General features: G+C 36.5%; 2 protein-coding genes across 2 annotated transcripts; one reads left to right on the top strand and one right to left on the bottom strand.

Annotated features, from left to right (window-relative positions):
- On the top strand, positions 1-3698 carry LOC125235952 (acidic mammalian chitinase-like). Its single transcript, XM_048142611.1, has 9 exons — positions 1-143; positions 275-457; positions 892-992; positions 1141-1272; positions 1488-1615; positions 1852-1972; positions 2349-2534; positions 3091-3216; positions 3538-3698. Exons 1-9 carry the CDS (start codon positions 74-76, stop codon positions 3667-3669), a joined length of 1179 nt encoding a protein of 392 aa, XP_047998568.1. The 5' UTR covers positions 1-73; the 3' UTR covers positions 3670-3698.
- A 14733-nt stretch (positions 3699-18431) lies between these two features.
- LOC125236112 lies at positions 18432-21341 on the bottom strand. Its single transcript, XM_048142808.1, has 4 exons — positions 21291-21341; positions 19694-20258; positions 19006-19145; positions 18432-18443 (listed from the first exon to the last, which is right to left on the bottom strand). Exons 1-4 carry the CDS (start codon positions 21339-21341, stop codon positions 18432-18434), a joined length of 768 nt encoding a protein of 255 aa, XP_047998765.1.
- Positions 21342-22314: the final 973 nt, after the last annotated feature.

Genomic DNA, 22314 nt, shown 5'->3' with positions numbered 1-22314 from the left:
GATAAGATATAAGTTATTATAAAAAGCATTTGGATATCCAAATTGGTAGCTTTTGCTCTGTTCACCCTTGAGAATGAAGCTTTTACTAGTTTGCGCTCTGCTGTGCGTCGGCGGTAGCTTCGCTGCATCCGTGAAAGCAAGCTGCAAGTTATAAGAGTTCCTATTGAAATTTTCAAATATTCCGGTGACGAGAAACCTTTAAACTATTTTGACACTCCTACCGAAAAGGTTCAAGGGTCACAAAAAAAAATCTAAATGAAATAAATATTTGCAGCGAGCGGCGTAGTGACCTGCTACTACGGAACATGGGCTAACGGGAGGTCCGGAAAAGGCCGTTTCGGCGTGAGCGACCTGCCCACTCATCTCTGCACGCACATCGTCTATTCCTTCCTCACGCTTGACGGAACCTCCGGAGGCATTGTTGCTCCTGAAGAAAGCACTGTTGAAGGGAAAGGAAGTAAGTGAAGTTATATTTATTCCTATATACTTTGAATTATTGATATTGTGTGTACAGTCGAATTAGTCGAAAACATGTACGCAAAATTTTGACTGTCTTTTAAGTAAAATTCTTAATAATTATGGATCGCATGCTTACTGAACAATAACTTAAAAATGATTTAATCGTTTGAAATCACAAATAAAATATCAAGAGAAAAAAATATTAACATTTAAATTCAACTTTCTGGAATTAATTGACGATCATAAAAACAAATGCGAGAAGGTTAACTGAAAGAGATCTCTGACCACTTTGACAAGTACGCCTTTGCACTAATCACGTGTTATGTTTTATATTACCTTTTGTCCATTTTTTTACTATCTAATAATAATATACAGAAACATATGTATACAAATTACTTATGTGAATTATTCTGTAACAAAAACGTTTTGCAGATTCCGTGTCTGACCTCATTGCGCTAAAGAAGAAGAATCCCGAATTGAAAATCTTGGCTGCTATTGGTGGCTGGAATGAAGCTTCAACAAACTTTTCGGCGGTAAGAAAACTTGTATTTGAAAAATCATAATTTCTATACTTTTTACGGCACCTCACAAAGATTGCATTCTTAGCGTCCGTACCTCATAGTAAGTGGAAACCCTTCTCCAGAAAATAGGCTTGACTGTATGTTTTTTGTATGTCTGCAGGTTGTCAACGACAAAACTAAGAGGGCACTTTTTGTCAAGAACTTGTACAACTACGTTGACACCAATGGCTTCGATGGTTTGGATTTGGACTGGGAGTACCCTTCACAGAGAGAAGGAGTAGCCAGTGACAAAGTACGTACCAACATTTGCCATATTTTATTTTTGTTTATCTTTTCCCTACAAATATGTGTTTAACGATGAAGCAATGACTTGTAGTTTCTGCCTCCGTTATATCTTCAAAGTCTTTTGAAATACTTAAATTTTTTTTGTCATACTTAATAAATATTAGACATATCCCAATAAAACATAGTTTATTAAAGACTGTTTCAATCATTTTCTTCTTTCAGAAAAAATTTGTCACTCTCGTCAAAGAGTTGAAGAAAGCTTTCGCTAAGAAATCTTACCTATTGACCGCTGCTTGTGCCGTTACCCAGTCGAACATCGATTTGTCCTACGATGTCCCCGCACTTTCTAAGTAAGTGTTGAAAAAACTACTTTTGCTTATTCTCTAGTCTCGTGGTTAAGGTGTTAGCTACGTATAAGCTTCGATTTTCGGCTCTGTCACCGTTAGACTGCATGGTCACTTTTTAGATCACAGATATAGTGTGACTTAGGTTCCCAAAAAGTACTTTTTTATCGTTTTGGGACTATTCCTTGACTGGCAAATTTGTGTTTAACTACGAGTATACTTAACATAGTACTAATTTCTAGACACCTGGACTACATCCACCTGATGCTGTACGACTTCCACGGCTCTTGGGAAACGACGACCGGAGTGAACGCACCTCTATACGCACAGGAAACTGACGCTGCTACCTTAAATTTGAATGTTGTAAGTGAAGCAACAACCTAATTTGCATATTTTGCTTTACTTACACACTTTAGAGTTTGTTTCTTCTAGATATTTGGTGACGGTTAGGTATATTTCATTATACTTCTTCTTAGTCGTTTCAATCTTGGTAGAACTCGGCCGTGGTCATCATCGGATGATATCTATTTTGAAGACATCCCGCCGGTCCTAGCTGGTTTTATTACACAGTATTTTAATGATGCTAGACCAAAGCTGCATCCCTTCTTAATTAATTCTTTAAGCGACCCTGCCATCGACATTTTCTCACCATTTAGGATAGAAAGCATCATGGTGTTTCGTACGTCCCATTCAGCAACATTTTGTCCCATGACTAAAATATGTTTATGATTTGTCTTAGAACAACTCCGTCCACACCTGGATCAACAACGGCGCCTCTCCATCCAAGTTGGTGCTGGGTCTCGGAGCGTACGGAAAGACCTTCACCCTGACCAGTCTGGACAACACTTCCACAGGAGCACCCGTCACTGGAGCAGGAGTAGGTGGCCCTTATGTCGGTGCATCTGGAACTTACAGCTACTTGGAGGTGAGTACCAAGATTACTAATATATACTTATATAGTCCCTCCTCATTGGTTTCGATGACGGCGACCTCAGCAGATTATGAATTATTTTGTCTGTTATGGGCTCTTTTGTGGCTGGCCAGGCCAAACTTGGCCTTAAATACTCTTTTGCAGGCGTTACAATAGAGTTGGCCAGACGTATTGTAAGTATAAACGTAGGAGGGCTTTGGTCTCTATTTGTGTTGTAGGCGTTTGGTGACATCTCAGATGATAGGTATCCAGCTTTTTTATATCGAATTTGTAAAGGCACCACGTCTCTAAGCCATACAAAACCAGGACTACTAGCTTAGGGGCGTAATACAAGCGATAAAGCGGGAAAAAGTTACTACTGATGAAAAATGTTCAAATTTCCAAAATTGCATCCGTTACATTTGCAAATATGTGTGTACTTTACCCATTTTCAATTTTATTAATCCTTTGATTTCTATGAATAGCTTTGGGATGAAACCAGACAATTAGAATCTCTGATGATATAAAAACTCACCATAATTGACTAATGACTATTTGTTAATTCTTCTAGATCTGCGAAGACCAAAAGGATAATCCTTCTGCATGGAGCATCACCGAGGTGGAGGGCAACTACGTGTATGCCAACAAGGACCTCTTCTGGGTCGGCTACGACAACCCCAACACTATCAAGGCTAAGGTAAGTGCATCGACTTTTTAATTTAAGAAGAGATTTATCATCCCAAAAAGTTTTCATACAAACGAAGTCCTTAATTTACTCCCAGAAATATCTTTACACAATTTGATCTCATAATGAACTGTAATTTATATATTGGTATTTTAATTGTATATGTTGTTACCCTTTTTAATTACTTCAGCAAAATCCCAGCCCTTAAATTCTACACTTTTGTAAATCAATTTGATGCATAAATATTTCTTTTAACTATAATTTCGTCAAGCTAATTTAACATTGGACAATCTGTATGTTTCAGAATAATACATTTATTCGTTTGTTTTGCAGGCACAATACGCCAAGAACACTGGTCTGGCAGGCATCATGTACTGGGCCATAGACTTGGACGACTTCAGCGGCACTTGCGGAGACAAGTTCCCACTCATCTCTGCTGGCATTGCTGGATACAACTCTGCTTAATTTAAACAATAGTTTTACTATAAAATTACAGTACTAAATAAAAGATTTTATTGTAATAATTATATTTGTTTTATGTTTTGCCCTTCCCCACTTTCAGGTTTGTTCCTTATAACTGGCCGCGAAGTATGACGTTTCAGGAGCAGCTAGGACAAGAGGTTGTTAATGGGATTTCATTCAAATCTTGCAGTTCTAGGCCGGCAAAGTCCTCATTTTTAATTTCCAGTCACAGATATTTGTGACATAACATCTAGGGATTTAGCCATTCGAAAAAAAAGTTGCTTTACAGACGTGGCGACTGCAACTGGTACAGGGTCTAAGCAATATTTTAATTTTGATACGTTTTGATTTATTGATTATATGTAAGACTAGGGTGTGCAAACCGGTTAACCGAAAAACCGGTTAACCGAGACTTTTTGGCCTCTGTTAAAAACCGGTTTTTATAGTCTCTAACCGGTTAATAACCGAAACTGTATTAATTTCTCAAAATTTGGAAAATTAGGCATTAAAAGGTTCAAAAATACGTAATTATTTAATGTTTTGTAATAATAAAGATTTATTCATTACGTTTCATTGACAACATTATTATCTGTAATGATTTTTTTTTTTAAATTAGTCCCGAGTCTACTCAATTATACCTACATTTTATACAATACAGTAGAGTCCGGTTAGTATATTACGACTCCGCATAGACCTAACGTCCAACCTCTTACAACGACATAAGCACAGGTATTTATTTGGTTTTCGTATGTGATAGTATGAAAGTACATCCGTTTATTACGACTCCGATTTTAACGACCAGCCGCTTTTTACGACACATTTTAATAAATAATAATAAATAAATAAATATTAGGGACACCTTATACACAGATCAACTTAGCCCCAAACTAAGCAAAGCTTGTACTATGGGTGCTAAGCGACGATATATATACTTAAATAGATAAATACATACTTATATACATAGAAAACATCCATGACTCAGGAACAAATATCTGTGCTCATCACACAAATAAATGCCCTTACCGGGATTCGAACCCAGGACCGCGGCTTAGCAGACAGGGTCACTACCGACTGAGCCAGACTGGTCGTCATTATACACAGAATCCGTCCGTCAAGTCCGATTGCAACGACGAGCGACAACGTTTTTAGTTTTACTAGTAAATTGAGGAGACAAAGCTACTTCCACCCAAGCACGGCCCCCTGTCTTGCCTACAACAAGTAGCAAAATTACATTGTGGCCACGTAACTTTTTGGAGTATTGCTTTTAAAATTTTAACAATTTGTTCGCTTCAGGACTAATCTTACCTCTATAAGCTAAATAGAACCCAATTTGTATTTTTCGATTGCGTATAAACTAGCTTTACTTACAAATGATGAGCAAGCACGCATACTAAAAAGGACTTTTCTAACTAAACAAGTCTCAATAGTATGACATCCGGTTAGTACGACGTAATATCAGCGGTCCCTTGAGCGTCGTTGTAACTGGAGTCTACCGTATATTTCAAACTATATTTTTTAAAAGAAAGGTAAAATGGAGATCTTGGTTTTCTTACATCAATTGCTTGTATTACTAGATTTACTAGGGGCTTTGGGAGCTGTAGACCTTCGCGACATGCCTAGAATACGCAACTGACGAATCACATTCAAACCACACAAGCCTTTTTTAGCAATTTCCGCATTTACCAAATTTCCAAAAACTGGATAAAAATGATCTTCATCGTGCAAGTAATACCTGCTACGATATCATCAACATCAGAATTCTTAAAGGTAATGGTAATTATTGCGTAGTACGACCATTTACCAAAAATCCTCAAAACCGGTTAATAACCGGTTAACCTGTTTTGAATGAAAAGTTTCGGTTATTAACCGGTTTTTTAAGTTAACCGGTTTTTGCATACCCTATGTAAGACACATCAGAGATGTAGATGTCGCTAGTGACATGGTCACACGTGACAATTGCAATGGTCAAATCGCAGTCATTGACGGATGATAATCTGGCGGAATTGGTAACCCAACGGACTGGCAATACAAGGATGGTAGATTCAAGTCTCACGTTGGTCAAAGTTAATCATAGTTTATTTGTTTATTGCGATTGACAACTGCATTAACAATTATAAATAAATTTTTCACTTTTTATCTGTGGATCTCTAAAAAACATAACATCAAAAGTAGTCATATTCCAGAAAAATACAACCAAGAAAGAAGGAAATTCCTGTAAACGAAAATATTTTCGCGAATGCGACTTTTAAAATATCAGAAATCGCTCTAATGGATGTTGGTTCCATCTTCTGAAATTCAATATTATATCGAGTTGGTGCAAATCATTTTCAACTCTAAATAGATACAGTTAAAAATTGTAGTAGCAATGCAATATTGCTATGCATTTTCGTTCCAATTTTGAAGATATTGAGAGTATTGCAGGACTTTGAGCGGATTTCTTTATCAATTATAAATGCATATGTGAATTCTTGAGTGCGTTCTATGGTCCGTAGCCAAGAGTACAGTGTGGCTACCCCTCTTCTGCTGTTGGTGCGATACAGCTATAGTTTCATATCAATGGCCACGGAGCGACAAAAACTACTCTTACTCTTGTCTAGACTCTAGAGGCTTTGTTATGAACATTAAATAAGAATACACAAATTCATAGGGATTTCCCTACGATAAAATAATCACTATTAAAACACTGATTCAAACTTTCACGATTTTTACACATATTTAAAATTGCAAACGGGACTTAATCGCGTATTTACTATGTTTTAAACACTAACCTCCGACGTTTCAAGGACGGCATTGTCCCCGTGGTCTCGGAGCTGACTGGCTGAAGTTGACATCAACATCTTCTAGCTGTACGAGTTTTTCGAACTACCCGCACCTGGTCCTGACTACCCACTTGAACAGTTTGTGCACTAGGGATGTCACCTTGTCGACACACAACACTCACGATATTCGGTTTTTCAATCCGCGATATTTGTTTCTTCTTGCATTTACTAATGACTGGGTTTCATGCGGATGAGATATTGGGTTGGTAAGAAAGTAATGAGCGATCAATTGAATTCCATATAAAATTTTTGAGAGAGTTCTAGAATCTTCTATGGTCGAAAGTATATAAAGGGCGAGTCGCACAGTTTGTTGTCAGTCATTCACTAGCTGTCGCCGAGCTAATATAAGGAAGAAAATGGACGAATTAAAAGTGCATGTAAGGCATTGCTTACTATATGAATTTCAGTCTAGCCATTCAGCCGCCGAAGCAGTGCGTAATATATGTCAGCGTGTTGCTCCTGAAGTTGTGTCTGAGGCCACGGCGAAACGATGGTTCCAGCGGTTTCGTAGTGGCGACTTTTCATTATCAGATCAACCTAAGTCTGGTCGACCGGTGAAGATTGATGTAGCCAAATTAAAAACCTTAATTAAAGGAGATCCGAGGCTAACGAGTCGTACTCTTGCTACCGAGTTAGGCTGCTCTCATTTCACCATAGAAACACATTTACACGAGTTGGGAAAAAACTACAAATACAGTGTTTGGATACCGCACGAACTTGATAGAGATCAACTAAACCGCCGTGCCGATATCTGCATACAACTTCTGTCTTTTCGCCGCACATTCAACTGGTTGGACCATCTTATCACTGGAGATGAAAAATGGGTCTTATATATAAATCACACACGCAAACGTCAGTGGCTAGCTCCAAACGAAAAAGGAATAGAGGCACCAAAAACAGAGCCTCACCCGAAAAAAGTTATGCTGTCCGTTTGGTGGGATATTCATGGTATTATTCACTGGGAACTCCTACCAAGTGGAATGACTGTTACCGCATCAGTATACTGTAATCAGCTTGAAAATTTAAACCAAAAAATCTGTCAGAATCGTCCACAGCATGCTAAAGTTTTTTTCTTACACGACAATGCTCGCCCACACATTGCAAAAGTGACCCGGCTAAAGCTATTGGAGCTAGGTTGGAAAGTGATACCTCATCCACCGTTGTAATATTCTGACCCTATAAATACCTAACTAACATCAATTACCTATTTAGTTAACCTACATAACCATACAAAAATTGAAACTCTAAATTGTATTAAATAAAATTAATTACCATGAAACGAAATCAATCAATTAAGTTAATATCTTGAATTGGATCAGTATTTTGACCTAGTGATCGTTTAGTGTTTATGTAGAACCCATTGTTGTAGCCGTAAATAGTAACCAGTCCTTTTCGCATATTATGAAACAGTAGTGCCCTATTACGCCTAATAATCCTAAAAGTCAATAGCCAAAATAAATGGAATAAGTCCACAACAAAAAACAGAGTGAATAATAAGTTGTAATTAAAATATGAGATTTAATCAAATATAGTCTGATTGTTATAGTTAAATAGAACACAAATAAACAAATGAGCATAATTATGTCAAAATTAAAATAACTAATGTTTGTCAGTAAATAATCTAAAATGTCACCATTATAATATAGAAAGTCAATAGTAAATATAATACAATTTAAAATATTTTATTTTTGGGGTTATAGATGTCGCTCCGCCTCCGCGACAGTCCATGGCCATCATCCAGTTACGGGTCAGACCCCTGCCCCAGTTCTGAAGGAACTATTTTGTGGTCCTGAAGGGACATCTTTTCATAATGACAGGACTACTTTCATTTGCCCGAGCCATTATGTTGGGACACTTTCATCACCATAGAGAGGATTTTCAAAGGGACACTTTAAAATATCAAATACTGGTAGTAGAGCAGTGTATCTGACTACTCCAATTCTCCAGAATTGTGTAATTTTGTACATCATTGTTTTTGTAGGTATTTATCAAAATAATATTATCCAAACTGTTAATGTAGTCATTTTGTATCACCTTTCGGACCAAAATAAACCACGATCTTGCAACTTTCTGCCTCGATCCAGTCTAGACAAATCATTTATGATAAGTATTTGGAATAATATGACTTTATATTTGAAAGCCATTAGGTATGTAAAAGTTACAAACTCATAGATAATAGAATAGACAGGCAAACCGCTGAGGGACAAGCTAATTGAAAATAAACATTTTTATTTTTAAAACAAAATGAATTTACAATTTTACATTATATTGTGAGCTATTTAATTTTATTATTCCCACAATATATTTATTTACTACCAGTAGGAATACAAGGGATCAAAAATATATATAAAGTCATAAATGTATATGTCGAGTTTGTCAATTGTCATAAATAAACATAGTTAATATAAATTCCTATAAGCTCTACTAATCCCAAATCAATAATTGAATATCATTAAATGTAAGCCTTCCTGAGCCTACCGTAGGACTCATACAATTCGTGTAAGAATGTCCTATAATATTTATTTATTTATTTATTTTTAATTTATAAAATCACACACAGCTAAAGTCTAACATATTAAGTAGCCAAAACACGTGTTAAAATTATATAGTCTAACTTTTTAGAAAATGAATAAAGACTTGAAAAGGAGAAAACAATTTTAATACTAATATTTCCTATATCAAACAAAATCCTAGCCCTAACAGCTAAACTAACCATCTACTCTACCGACATATTAGCAAACTAGCGATCCGAATCGCACATTTAATTTACTCGCGTGATTTTCCGAAAGTGCAATGGAAAATCTCTAGCTAAAGCTAACTAAGACGGGCGAAGAATAACCCTTAGACCTGACTCCCTATTTCTTCACGTGGGCTGGTTCTCACACTAGGGATTGGGACAGCAAGAAGTCAGCCAGACGGGTAAAGTAAAATAGGAAAGTTGGACAAGAACCTGGCAAATTTAAGAAGTTTAGATAACAACTCAAATCGTCCAGATTCCAGGAGCAAAATCCTGTCTTAATAAACGCAGGAAACTGCCAAGAGCTCACTTGGACTCTACTAAAATAACCCAAGAAATGTCCCTTGGTTGACTAGGGCTGTAGTTGAACACCGTTAGGTTACCCGCCCTATCCCTCCAAAAGACAGCAAAATATCAGACCAGTTCATCCTACTAAAATAATCTATCTCAATAATTATTTACAAAAGTTATTAATTAACTAACAGAACTAAGTAATATATGAAATCCTTCAACAAAGATTATTCTAGCGTAAAATACCACTAAAGCAATCCAAGCTAAAACATTTCACACATTAAAACACAATTAACTCTTTAACTAATAAGAAACACTCACAAATCTAATCAAACTTTAAAACTTTAGCAACACTATTGTTCTACAACTCTAAACTCTACTAGTACACTTTATAATACTAGCAGTGATCGAGCTCCAAAACAATAACAATTAAGACACTTATATTTACACCAATTAAACACTGAAATATACGTTTTTAACACAAAACTCTATATTATCCTCCAACCCAAACTATACTAGTATCCTGAAATACTAGCAAAATCAAGGCTAGGACATAATATAGGTAATCTAGATTTACCCAAATAAACCTAAATAGAACAAGTCTGACGGTCGAGCAGAAGGCTCTCTAATCCCCGAATGCTAATGAATGAATCATCATGCAATGCCTTGCATCCCATTTCAAACATCCCTTCCAAGACTCTGAAATCCCCACTAGCTCCCACTTCCTCACTCCTGATTGGTATTTCTTAACCAACGCTGAAATTCATAATTTAACAATATCGCTCACTCCGCGATCCTTTCACCGCGCTACAAGTTCAGTTAAGTTTCGCGCGGCGCAATAGAATTCAATGTCGTCTGCACGCGTGCGGTCCGTTTGTTAATGTAGGTAATAATTTAGAATGGCGGCGTTTTATGAACTTCAAAGGAGTGAGCCTTCTGTACTTGAACTATTATATATTCTGTGACAATATTTAAATAAAACATGTTTTATTTCCTGATCAGAATAAGGTCCAATTTGATCTACTCATAGGGCGTGGCCGAACTAAGTTTTTTTCCACATGTTTGGACACAGGATTGGCTCACTAGACTTTTTTCCATTTGCACATGCTTTAAAAATTGTCTCAATCAACGCTCTTTGTAATATGGTTCAATATGGCTTAAATTTGTTTTTATTGGCTAGTAACATTTAATTGTACAGTTTGAAATTTGACACAACTTCTTGTAGATTTGAATTTGACCAGGCGACATTTCTTAAAACCCTTACTGCAAAACCTTTATGACTTTGAAACAAGGTTCAAATTGAGCTACAAATAAGCATCTAAATATTTTGGTTCACTATAAATCTCCAAGCTCTCCATCTCGTATTTCTAAAATATGATCTACTTGAGACAAACAAAATTTTAATTATCGTGAGACCGAAACAGGAATTTAATCAACTAAACAAAAAATATAATTATTATGCTTGCATATGAAGGAAGGCTGAGCAGGAAAGCGGACCCTGGCGCTAGGCCGGGAAAACGCTAGGTTGAAGAAGAAGAAGATTATGCTTGCATATGATGAAACATGGAAGCAAGTTTCTGACATGTTACACCGTACTCTCCAGACTTGGCACCTACGGATTACGCATTGTTCAGATCGCTAAGCAATGCCTTGAATGAAAAAAAGTTCGATGATCAAGCCCATCTACGACAGTACATAGCTGGGTTTTTTTAAATCTAAACCTAAGAACTTCTTCGCCGATGCTATTCATTCTTTCCCAGAACGATGGAGACAAGTAGTAGATAACGAAGGCCGTTATATTTTTGATAAATGATTAAAATAATAAATTAAATAAAAATTACAATATTGGTTAAAACCTTCGTCTCGATTGAAATTTTTATACTTCTTAATTTCAATGGCTTCACGTATTTTTCTACTATAATACCCACGATCTGTAGAGAGAATTTTAGGGTTGTGAAGCTCAATTCAATGGTTAGGCCCTGACTGTAGCAAGTGCTCAGCAACGGCAGACTTGTTCACCTGGCGATTTTTGACAGCTGCGATATATTCCTTGACCCTTTCCGCTATGGTACGTTTCGTCTCACCAAATGTAGGAACTACCACAACTGCAATCAATCTTATAAACGCCAGGAGGTTAGTGTTTAAAACATAGTAAATACGCGATTAAGTCCCGTTTGCAATTTTAATATCACTATTTAAATTCAACAGAACTAACACGAGTGTTTTCTAGATCCAAATTATAACATAGCAAAACATAGTTTTATTTCATGATATGATTAAATTGAGTAACAATCGTTCTAACTGTCGAATTTATCATTTTTGTTCCAAACAATATAAGAAACTGGTTACTTAACATTTTTCTTTTTCTAATATCACGTATTTTTCACGCTGTATTTTTAACCCCTGACGCAAAAACGACGGGGTTTGCGTGTCGGTCTATCTGTCTGTTTGAGTATGTGTCTTTCTGTGGCTTCATAGCTCCCGAACTGATGAATCGATTTAGATTTAGTTTTTTTTTTGTCTGAAAGCTGAATTAGTCGGGAGTGTTCTTAGCCATGTTTCATGAAAAGCAGTCCACTATGTCGCAGTCTGGGGTTTTTTGAAAATTTTATTTTGTGGTTAGGTTAGTTAGTGAACTTAGTGACCTCTTTTTCACGCAGTGCAAAATAAAAAGATCGCAATAAATAATGTAATTTCAAAAAATTAAGATTGTCATCAGTTAAAATCCGAATTGTACATTTAAATTCCGAATATCCCAGACATAGCGACACGTATCAATTAAACGAGCGAGATGTATCAGGAAATGGAGTGTTCGGCAGCTATTGAGTTGCAGCAGACAGACGGGAGCCGATAATTAACGAGAGAACTGGTTGATTGAAGCAAGGAATATACGTAGAATATCGAGGAATAATCCTAACTGTACGTGGGTCGTTAGTTGAATGTTGATTCGTGAACTAACATTTTGAGAATCATATTGCCTCGGTCGATTACTTTAACGCAAAATGTAATAAAAAAGCTATAAAAATGTATAAAGACCTAGGCCTTAAAACACAAACAAAACTACAAACAGACAAAGAATAAAATGTATCTTAAGATTAACGGTAGCTTTACTGCCTCCAAAGAGCAACCTAAAGACGTTTCTACTTTTTTATACCACGTCAGTGGCAAACAGGTATACGGTCCGCCTGATGGAAACAGGTTACCGTAACTTATGGACTTAAAGTGTGATTTTCAAAACAACGAATTCTGAATTTTTAACGTAGTTTTTATCCGGGGCATCTAATCATGAATGGAGACCACAAATATAAAAAAATAAATTCAATGTAACCTTGTCATAAAGAAATGTTAAAATGTTGAATAAATCAGTATCTTTACCAAAGAAACATACAATTTTTAAACAGAGTCACTAAACCGGATATCTGTTTCGCCGCACCCGCGCCACGGGACAAAATATGACACGAATGACAAAGTAACCAAGGAATATTATTTCAAAAATGTTTCTACCTGAAACATAGTTTTATGTTGAAAACAGTACAGCAATCGTAATATTTCTAATAATCCCTTTACGATAGTTACGATACTTGAACTATCGTTTTCGACCGGTCTGGTCTAATACGTATAATAGTGACCCTGATGCCTGCTAAGCTGTATTCCTGCATTTAAATCCCGGTAAGGGCATTTATTTGTGTGATGAATGTCTTCTATTTGTATATTATATGTATTATATAGGTATATATTATATCGTTGTTTGATTACCCAGAACGCAAACCTTCTTGAGCTTACCGTGGGACTTCAATCTATGTGAGGATGTCCTATAATACCTATTTATATTTATTTATAAAAATCAAAACTTACAACTTCTCAATCGCTGAACAGAATGTTGGTTAGTCTGAGAAGCTCCACAGTCTATAGTTTATTTGCCCGTCTTTCAGGCCACACGTGGTAAACAGGATCTGTACCCAATTAGCTTGGTCAACGAACGATCCTAGATGGAACGGCCGAAAGCAGAAAGTTTCACTACGGTATGTTGTTAGGGGTAGTCAGGAGACATACATACTAAAAGTCCTTGGACTTTGGATGTGTGCTCGAAGAGGGGGGGATGAAAAAATGTCCCATTTTTTGGTTTTTTGCTCATATTTCAAAAACTTTGCGTCATACAAAATTTTGGTTTACTACACCTTGAAAGCTTATAAAATTCTCTATAACTTTGATCTAGAAACTTTTTTTCTATTCTCAAGGTATGAGCTCCTAAAAACTGTTATTTTTTTAAAAATCGTTTCCCCCCCACTTTTTGCTTCATACATTGCTCCATATCTTGAAAAATATTTATCTTAGACAAAAGTTTTCTTGAAAAATCTTGTAGATCATTCAAATACCTTTCATAATATGTGTACATATGCTTCGGGGTCATGTACCGTTGAATAATTATACGACTTTAAAACGAAATGAAACAACAAATGTATGTGATATTTAAACGTGTAAAATATGTATTTCATGAACATGAGTGTATTACGATGCTGTATAAATGCATTCACACAACAGGTAACAATAAAATTAGCTGTACATAAAGGCCTTCTCACACCCACATCTACCACTACTACAATCTGTAGTGCACTGGCAAAATATTAACTTCAGTATTTCTTCCGGAGCAGCTGGTACTTTGGTTTGCACAGGAATCAGTAAGTTGCTTTCGTGCCCATCCCCATTCATCATCCTCCTTGCGTTATCCCGGCATTTGCCACGGCTCATGGGAGCCTGGGGTTCACTTTGACAACTAATCCCAAGATTTGGCGTAGGCACTAGTTTTACGAAAGCGACTGCCATCTGACTTTCCAACCCGAAGGGTAACTAGGACTCATTGGAATTAGTCCGGTTTCCTCACGATGTTTTCCTTCACCGAAAAGCGACTGGCAAATATCAAATGACATTTCGCACATAAGTTCAGAAAAAATTCATTGGTATATTAGCGAGGGAGGTAAAAAAGTGTGGAATACTAATACAACTAACTTAGTTTCGGAGGTAAAAACTGTAAATGACAGTTACAATTATGTCCTAACTCTTAAAAGTTTTCTACTACTATTCTACTTTAAATAAAAAAAATCGGATTTGTTTTAACAAAATCAATGAGGTTATTTCAGCATTCATGAGAATTTTAAATTTATAACAGTTTATGTTCTAAGAGTACTTGATTTCTAGACCTAAGAGTCCGAGTATTTTAGCGCACTTGGTCCAGTATTCATCAAGTAAAAACCTTTTTTTTACGTTAAAATTTTATTTAAAGTAGAATAGTAGTAGAAAACTTTTAAGAGTTAGGACATAATTGTAACTTCAGCTGTTATTTGCAGTTTTTACCTCCGAAACTAAGTTAGTTAGTTGTATTAGTATTCCACACTTTTTTACCTCCCTCGCTAATATACCAATGAATTTTTTCTGAACTTATGTGCGAAATGTCATTTGATATTTGCAAGTCGCTTTTCGGTGAAGGAAAACATCGTGAGGAAACCGGACTAATTCCAATGAGTCCTAGTTACCCTTCGGGTTGGAAAGTCAGATGGCAGTCGCTTTCGTAAAACAAGTGCCTACGCCAAATCTTGGGATTAGTTGTCAAATTGAACCCCAGGCTTCCATGAGCCGTGGCAAATGCCGGGATAACGCAAGGAGGATGATGAATGGGGATGGGCACGAAAGCAAATTACTGATTCCTGTGCAAACCAAAGTACCAGCTGCTCCGGAAGAAATACTGAAGTTAATATTTTGCCAGTGCACTACAGATTGTAGTAGTGGTAGATGTGGGTGTGAGAAGGCCTTTATGTACAGCTAATTTTATTGTTACCTGTTGTGTGAATGCATTTATACAGCATCGTAATACAATCATGTTCTTGAAATGGTTCCCCTTGTTTTGGCATAATTTTACAATCGAGAATTCTTTTTTGCATAATCTATATTGGCATAATTCACCTTTCGCATAATCTGTTATGGCATAGTATAGTTACGCATAATTTGTCTAGGCACATTTTTGTTTGTCCGAATATATTTCATGCATAAAGGTTATTCGCCGAATGGTTTTTATGCATAAATTATTTCTGCATAACATGGTTTAGTGGAAATTTACTACGCAGAATTTTTATCATAGGTAATACTACTATATTAATGTTGCAGTTCTAACCTAACCTAACCGAAATTCTTGACAAAATGTTTTATTTGTTGAGGTCGCAGTTCTAACCTAACCAAACCGACTCTCTTAATAGCATTTAGTATGGGTGGATATTCTGATTTTAAGAAATATGCCAAATACAATTATGCGAATTAATTTTATTCATAAAAACAATCGGCGTAAACAGAATTATGCAAACTTATTTTCGGACAATGTGTTATTCGTATTATTTTCGATTATGACAAATAAGTTTTCTGCCAAATTAACATTCGGCGAAAATCGATTATGCGAAGTCTGTTATGCGAAAATCGTTTCGGACAATTAAAGTTATGCCAAATAGAGGGAACCCTCTTGAATTACATATTTTACACGTTTATCACATACATTTGTTGTTTCATTTCGTTTTAAAGTCGTATAATTATTCAACGGTACATGACCCAGAAGCATATGTACACATATTATTTTTTTTTTTTTCTATTTATTGGGGTAAACAAACAGCCACTACAAGATGTGCTTAGTAAGTAATTAATTAATACAACGTTTACAATATGTGTGGCCCACACCGCTTACCGCTAATTAGTACAAAGTAATTTACATTCAGAGCAAAAACTACAGATCGCTTCACTCACGAAAACGCATATAATCATATGAATGTTTATCTTTATATATTAGATTTTAGCAAGCATGTGTTTTTGTGAATGACACGATCAATCTTCACCTACAGTCTTAAGGACTTTCAGTGTTAACAATAACATAAAAAATAAAATAAAAACGTGTTTACAAAGGTAATACCCTATTAATAAAAAGTATAAAGGTATAAAGGTGGGTACATGTATTATAATTCATAAACAAAAAATTGAAATACTTTAATAATTTATTCTACGGGGTGCGTTAAAGTCTTGGTAACTTGGTTCTTATAAACACTTAAGCTGCTACCAAAGATATCTACATGATTGAATTTTTTGTTATATGTATTAACTAGTCTGCGTAGAGGGGCGCGCTCACCAGCATGCGTGCGGCAGCGGCCGGTGACGAACAGCTGGTGAGGGCGCGCCTCGCGCTGCCTACTGCGGCTGGGTACTCTATAGCTGAGTTTATTGTTGAGAGCGATACAATCGAACTGATTATTGCAGATGCCATGTAATACCAATGATTCCAGTAATGAGCGTCTAGAACTTAGATCTAACATTCGATATTTCTTTAATAGTTCTGGATAAGATAATCTACTGCGGTGACAACGAAAGTACATAGTTCTTAAGAATTTCTTTTGAACTGCTTCGAGGGCCTCGTTATATTTATTGTAGTAAGGGTTCCAAATAGCTACGTTATGTTCTAGTTGAGAGCGAATTAATGATTTAAACAAATGTAGATACGTACTCGGGTGACGAAATTCCGAACTAGAGCGCATTACGAAGCCGTACATCTATAGTAAATCTTTTTTTTGTAAATTTTATAAGTTTGCATTTATCCATGTTTAGACTAAGTTTATTGGCATGACAGTAGTCAGAGAAGCGATCTAGGTCTTGCTGAAATTTTGCACAGTCATCGTTATTACAAATAGTATGATATATTTTTAAGTCGTCTGCGTAAAGCAAAATATTACAATAACTAAAACAAGAGATTATGTCATTTATAAAAATGGCAAACAACAGTGGACCCAGAATGGACCCCTGTGGGACCCCGGAACTTATTGTAGTAGCGTGTGACTCGTGTCCCTTAATGGTAATTTTTTGAGTGCGATTTGTGATATACGATTTGAACCAACGCCACAAGTTGCCACGAATCCCGTTGAAAGCAATTTTTTCTAAGAGCAGTTGGTGGTCCACCCTGTCAAAGGCTTTCCTGAAGTCAGTGTAGACACTGTCTACCTGTGTATTATTGTCTAAGCTTTCAAATAAGTACGTTGTGTAGACAAGAAGATTAGTGGTAGTTGAACGACGTTGAACGAAGCCGTGTTGATTTGAAATTAGTTGATTATGTATATTTGGGTAAATTTTTTTATGCACTAATTTTTCGAAAACCTTTGACAGTGTGGACAGTATTGATATTGGTCTGTAATTCTCAACAAGCTGTTTGGAACCCCCCTTATGTACTGGCACAATGTTTGCTGTTTTCCATATTGTCGGGAAAACTCCTTCGTTTAGGCATTTGTTATATAGAATCGTAAGTGGTATAGCTATAGACTTTGAAACTTTTTTAAGGAAGATAGGAGGGATATTATCCGGTCCTTTACCTTTAGATACATCAAGTTTATTTAATTCTTGGATAACATTACTTAAAGATATGTGTACAGTGTGCATATTAATATGAGACGTCGGATTACTTTCAATTATGTCAAGATCGTCAGTTACTGTAGAAGGTTCGAACACCGAGAGAAAGAAAGCCGAAAACATGTTGCAAATTTCTGATAAGTCACTGGATTGTACGTTTTGATATGACATAGTATTGGGTATCTCGGAAGATTGGTTACGATTTGAAATGTAAGTCCAAAAGTATTTTACGTTGTCTCGTATGCTGTTTTCTACATTGTTTATGTATTTATTATAACATTTATGTGATTCGGCTTTAAATCGACTCCTAAGCTTGGAAAAGATCTCGTAATCGGTTAGATTTTTGTATTTTTTCCATTTTAGCCACGCTTGGTTTTTATTTTTGTATATATGTATTAATGAGGGAGAAAACCATCGGGGAAACTTACCGGTATTTATTTTTTTATATGGTATATACTGTTTTATTATTGTGTAAATACGTTCATAAAATAAAGTCACAGCACCATCTGCCGATAAATTGTTGAAGAGGTCAGCCCATGGAATTGATTCAAGATCTTTATTAACAAGTGTATAGTCGGCTTTGTCAAAACAATGTTTATATTTTAATTGCGGGGCAGTTATTTTGTTTTGATTCGTAATTGGTGCTATAATATAAAATGGTGGGTGATGGTCATCTAGAGGAACAAGAGTGATAGGAGCCCGAAAAGCTGTACAGTTGGAATCGCCGGTAAGGAATAAATCTAGAATTTTACCTCCTGTGTTGCGCCATAAGTTATATTGATAAAGGTTAAATAGGTCGATAAAATCAATAAGGCACCTTTCTCGAAGCGACACGTGTTCGTTCGATAAAATGGTCAAATAATTACCTTGGTCTTGCCATGCGAGCGATGAGTAGTTATAATCACCGACAATCCAGTAACTACTTATGTTAGTTTCTAAAAACAATTCTTGTAACTGTTCGAAATGTATTTCATACGTTAATGATGGTTGCTGCGGTGGAATATACACCGCACTAATGACGTGTTTTGTGTGATGACCGACTGGTATTTCAACAATGACGTTATCTACCAGCGATGGGAGCGCGGGGCGGCCAGGCGGCGAGGGCAGCGGCGCGCGCGCGGCCGCGCGGTGTTCCCGCAACACGGCCACGAGCACGCCACCACCGATGCCGCGCCCGCTGCCCGCGCAATCCCTATCGCATCGAAAAACTGCATAACGACTATCGATAAACTCATTATTTGTTATATTTGGGCATAACCAGGTTTCCGTTAAAATAATTACGTCGTAGTCATGTGAAAGAATATTCATATACAAAGTATTTAATTTTGTTCTTAGGCCTCGACAGTTCTGATAATACACAGAATAATTACTATCCATAATCAAATTGCAACAGGTAATAGATGTTTTCATTAAACAGTATTATGGTATCTATTGTAAAGTATATCTTATCAAGAATAGATATTAGGTACATTTCGAGTCCCGCGCAGCTCAGGTACTTACATAATAGACCGCTCCAATTATTGAAATAAGGTGATGATACATACAACAATACTAATTGGTTAGCTGTAGTAAAATAGGTAATAAAAAATATATATATAATGTTCATTAGTAGGCATAAGCACTTGGTAATTAGTATAATTACATAACTTTCACAGAATGGGTCTTGTATCAAACCCCCGTGAGAATAATTATAAAATTGTACGCGTCTCATTAGGTCAGGAACTCGTCGTTGATAATTTAAGTAGGTCAAGGTTACTTCGTATGGCGAGTACAGGAGATGTGTCTTCTTTCCGCATTAAGATGGATGCATGCCTCACCCAGACGTACTTGTAGCCGTGTTTCGAGGCGGTCTCGCGAGTTTGTTTGAGTAGTAACTTATTTTTGAGTGTTAAATGCTCGTTTAGGTATACTTTATGCGAGGGGCCGCTAAGAGCTAGTTGAGTCGTGTTTATACCCTTGGCGGTACGGAACGCAGCCAAAACGTTGTCACGTAATGTAACTGATGCAAGACGCACTATAATGTTTTTAGGCAAGGTGGAATTAGGGTTGGCGTGCGGAACCCGGTGGATTGACACGATATCACTGGGTGCGAATGTGATTCTTATGGCAGCTCCGATAACATTCAGTATATTAAGTAGATTTTCGCCCCGTTTCTCTGGTATGTTACATATCTCCAGGTTGCTCGATCTTGCCTGTTGTTCCATTTTGTCAATAGTACATTCGAGCGTGTGTATGCGGCTAAATTGTTCCTGATAAGTTGACACGTTCGATTCTATGCTTTTAAGTCTGGTTTCTTGCGAGTCCTGACGCGAGCTGGCAAACTGTAAAGATGAGTCGATATCATTTACTCGGGTCTTAACTTCCGCAAGAGTTTGATTGATGACAGTGTTATCTGTATTAAGTTTGCTTATGTCTAATTTGATGTCATTTAATGACGCTGTAATTTTAGCGAGTTCTGTTGCCAGGCAGGCCGACAGCGCCGTGTTTATAGTCGCAGTTATATTGGTCTGTATGTCCGAGAACTTTCGGTCAATAATTTCACCGATTTCATGCGGTAGATTTGATGCACACATGTTATCAAATTTACGCTTCCGGGTTTCCATTAATGTTGTCGAAAGATCTGGGTTTGATGGATATTTTAACGGCGGCGGTGTTCTTATCATAACGCTGGCGGTAGGCGCAGGAACCTCGTTCGATTCGATGTCGGACTCGACGGGCTGTGCGTTATCGGCCATCCCTTTCATTTGTCGTGCGTGTAAGCGGGAGCTTGACTTGAATGTCGATGCGAAACAAATGGCCGCGCACAGATTCGAATCTGAAGATAACTTGCACTATGTTCGTCACGCCAAAACAAATTGTTTAGCACTGCACTTTAGGTTCACTTTATGTTGTCGCTGAATAAATTCACTTTATTTTATTTAGACGGAGATGATAAACGCGTGTTATTGCTCTGAATGACTCCGTATTTGAATGATCTACAAGATTTTTTAAGAAAAAGACGAGAACAGTCGCTCGCCGCCGTCAAATTAACTTCAAATATACATTCAAAATAAAAAATATGAATGTACAGTCAAGTGCAAAAATACATACATACATACATACATACAATCACGCCTGTATCCCATAAAGGGGTAGGCAGAACACATGAAACTACTAAAGCTACTGTGCCACTCTACGCAAAAATACGTATCGAAATAATCGTCTCATAAATATGGTACTACTACTACGCTCTTATTACACCGGACTAAGATGCTATAGGACATAATTTTGAGTAAGATGTGTACACCCATATTTTTACACTTGACTGTACTAGGTGGTACAGGTACAAAATATTGCTTACGTACTGTTCTTACCTCTTCCACCTGTGCCGTAACATAGTCAGGTGCACTCTGCAGCAGCTGCATCGCAATACGCGCACGAATGTTTTATATTCAAAGCCTGAATTTATTATGGGACGTTATTGGTCTTTGACTTTTACGAGATGTCGCTAAAAGGCTCTGCTTAGATGCCTGACTACTGAGGGAATTTGATGCATATTTCATTTTATAGGTTTCTTAGAGCGCGGTAGATTTATTTATTTTGTTGTACGAGTATGTTTAGGTTATGTTTGCAATGGTTGCATATTTGCAAGAACTTTCAAGAATGTCTTCTTAGAAACTTATTACTTACTTAGAGATGTCATTTCAAAGTGACACTTCGGGTGACATAAAATAATAATATTACGAGTATTAAATACATTTTTACAAGCTTCTTATTGACCTAACATGCCACACTATACGTATGTACACATTGAGGTATATGTACTACGTACTAGAGGCGACGTTGCCAAGCGAAAACACTGCACATGCTGACAAATGCGCGGGGTGGGGGGAGCGGCCATTTACGCATAGAGTAGGTCTACTATCAGATGTGACACATTATTATATTCTGCCTAATGGGAATTTTACATTTAGTTAAAATACGGCTATTCTAGTCAAAATGATTTATTTATTTACAACTTAAACAATACAAAATAATATAATTGTGCTGTACTTATTTTCTTCTTTAAAATACAATGAACGAACAATATGTGTGTGGTCAGTTGGTAACCAAGTTTCCTCAGCACAATTTTTGGATAAAGCGTCTCCATTGTTCCCTTTTTTCATGACCAGGCCAAAGAAAACTGCAAAAAGTGAGCGTGCTACAAATACAATTTCACTCAAAAAATATTAACAATTTATAAACAAATAAACTTTTTTAATATTAAAGTAACATTATTCATGAAGTAGTAAGTAGTTACCTAATAATTTTCCAAATAGAAATATATATATTTCGCAAATATATTAGAGGTGAAACACATTAGTAGGAACAATGTAAATGGCACATCTGCGCGGTTAA

The sequence above is a fragment of the Leguminivora glycinivorella genome, chromosome 18, assembly GCF_023078275.1.
Source record: "Leguminivora glycinivorella isolate SPB_JAAS2020 chromosome 18, LegGlyc_1.1, whole genome shotgun sequence".
NCBI lineage: Eukaryota > Metazoa > Arthropoda > Insecta > Lepidoptera > Tortricidae > Leguminivora > Leguminivora glycinivorella.
Note: the sequence above shows the minus strand (reverse complement) of the source record. Positions and strands in the feature narration are given on the sequence as shown.

What these genes read in the sequence shown, in the direction of transcription:
- LOC125235952 (XM_048142611.1), top strand. Translation starts at nt 74, where the DNA reads ATGAAGCTTTTACTAGTTTGCGCTCTGCTGTGCGTCGGCGGTAGCTTC. An exon ending in TGCATCCGTGAAAGCAAGCT is followed by an intron (nt 144 to 274) that starts GCAAGTTATAAG and finishes AAATATTTGCAG; the next exon opens with CGAGCGGCGTAGTGACCTGC. An exon ending in CTACCTTAAATTTGAATGTT is followed by an intron (nt 1,973 to 2,348) that starts GTAAGTGAAGCA and finishes GATTTGTCTTAG; the next exon opens with AACAACTCCGTCCACACCTG.
- LOC125236112 (XM_048142808.1), bottom strand. Translation starts at nt 21,341, where the DNA reads ATGCAGCTGCTGCAGAGTGCACCTGACTATGTTACGGCACAGGTGGAA. An exon ending in TTACGGCACAGGTGGAAGAG is followed by an intron (nt 20,259 to 21,290) that starts GTAAGAACAGTA and finishes TCATCTTTACAG; the next exon opens with TTTGCCAGCTCGCGTCAGGA. An exon ending in TCCTGTACTCGCCATACGAA is followed by an intron (nt 19,146 to 19,693) that starts GTAACCTTGACC and finishes GTCGTTATGCAG; the next exon opens with TTTTTCGATGCGATAGGGAT.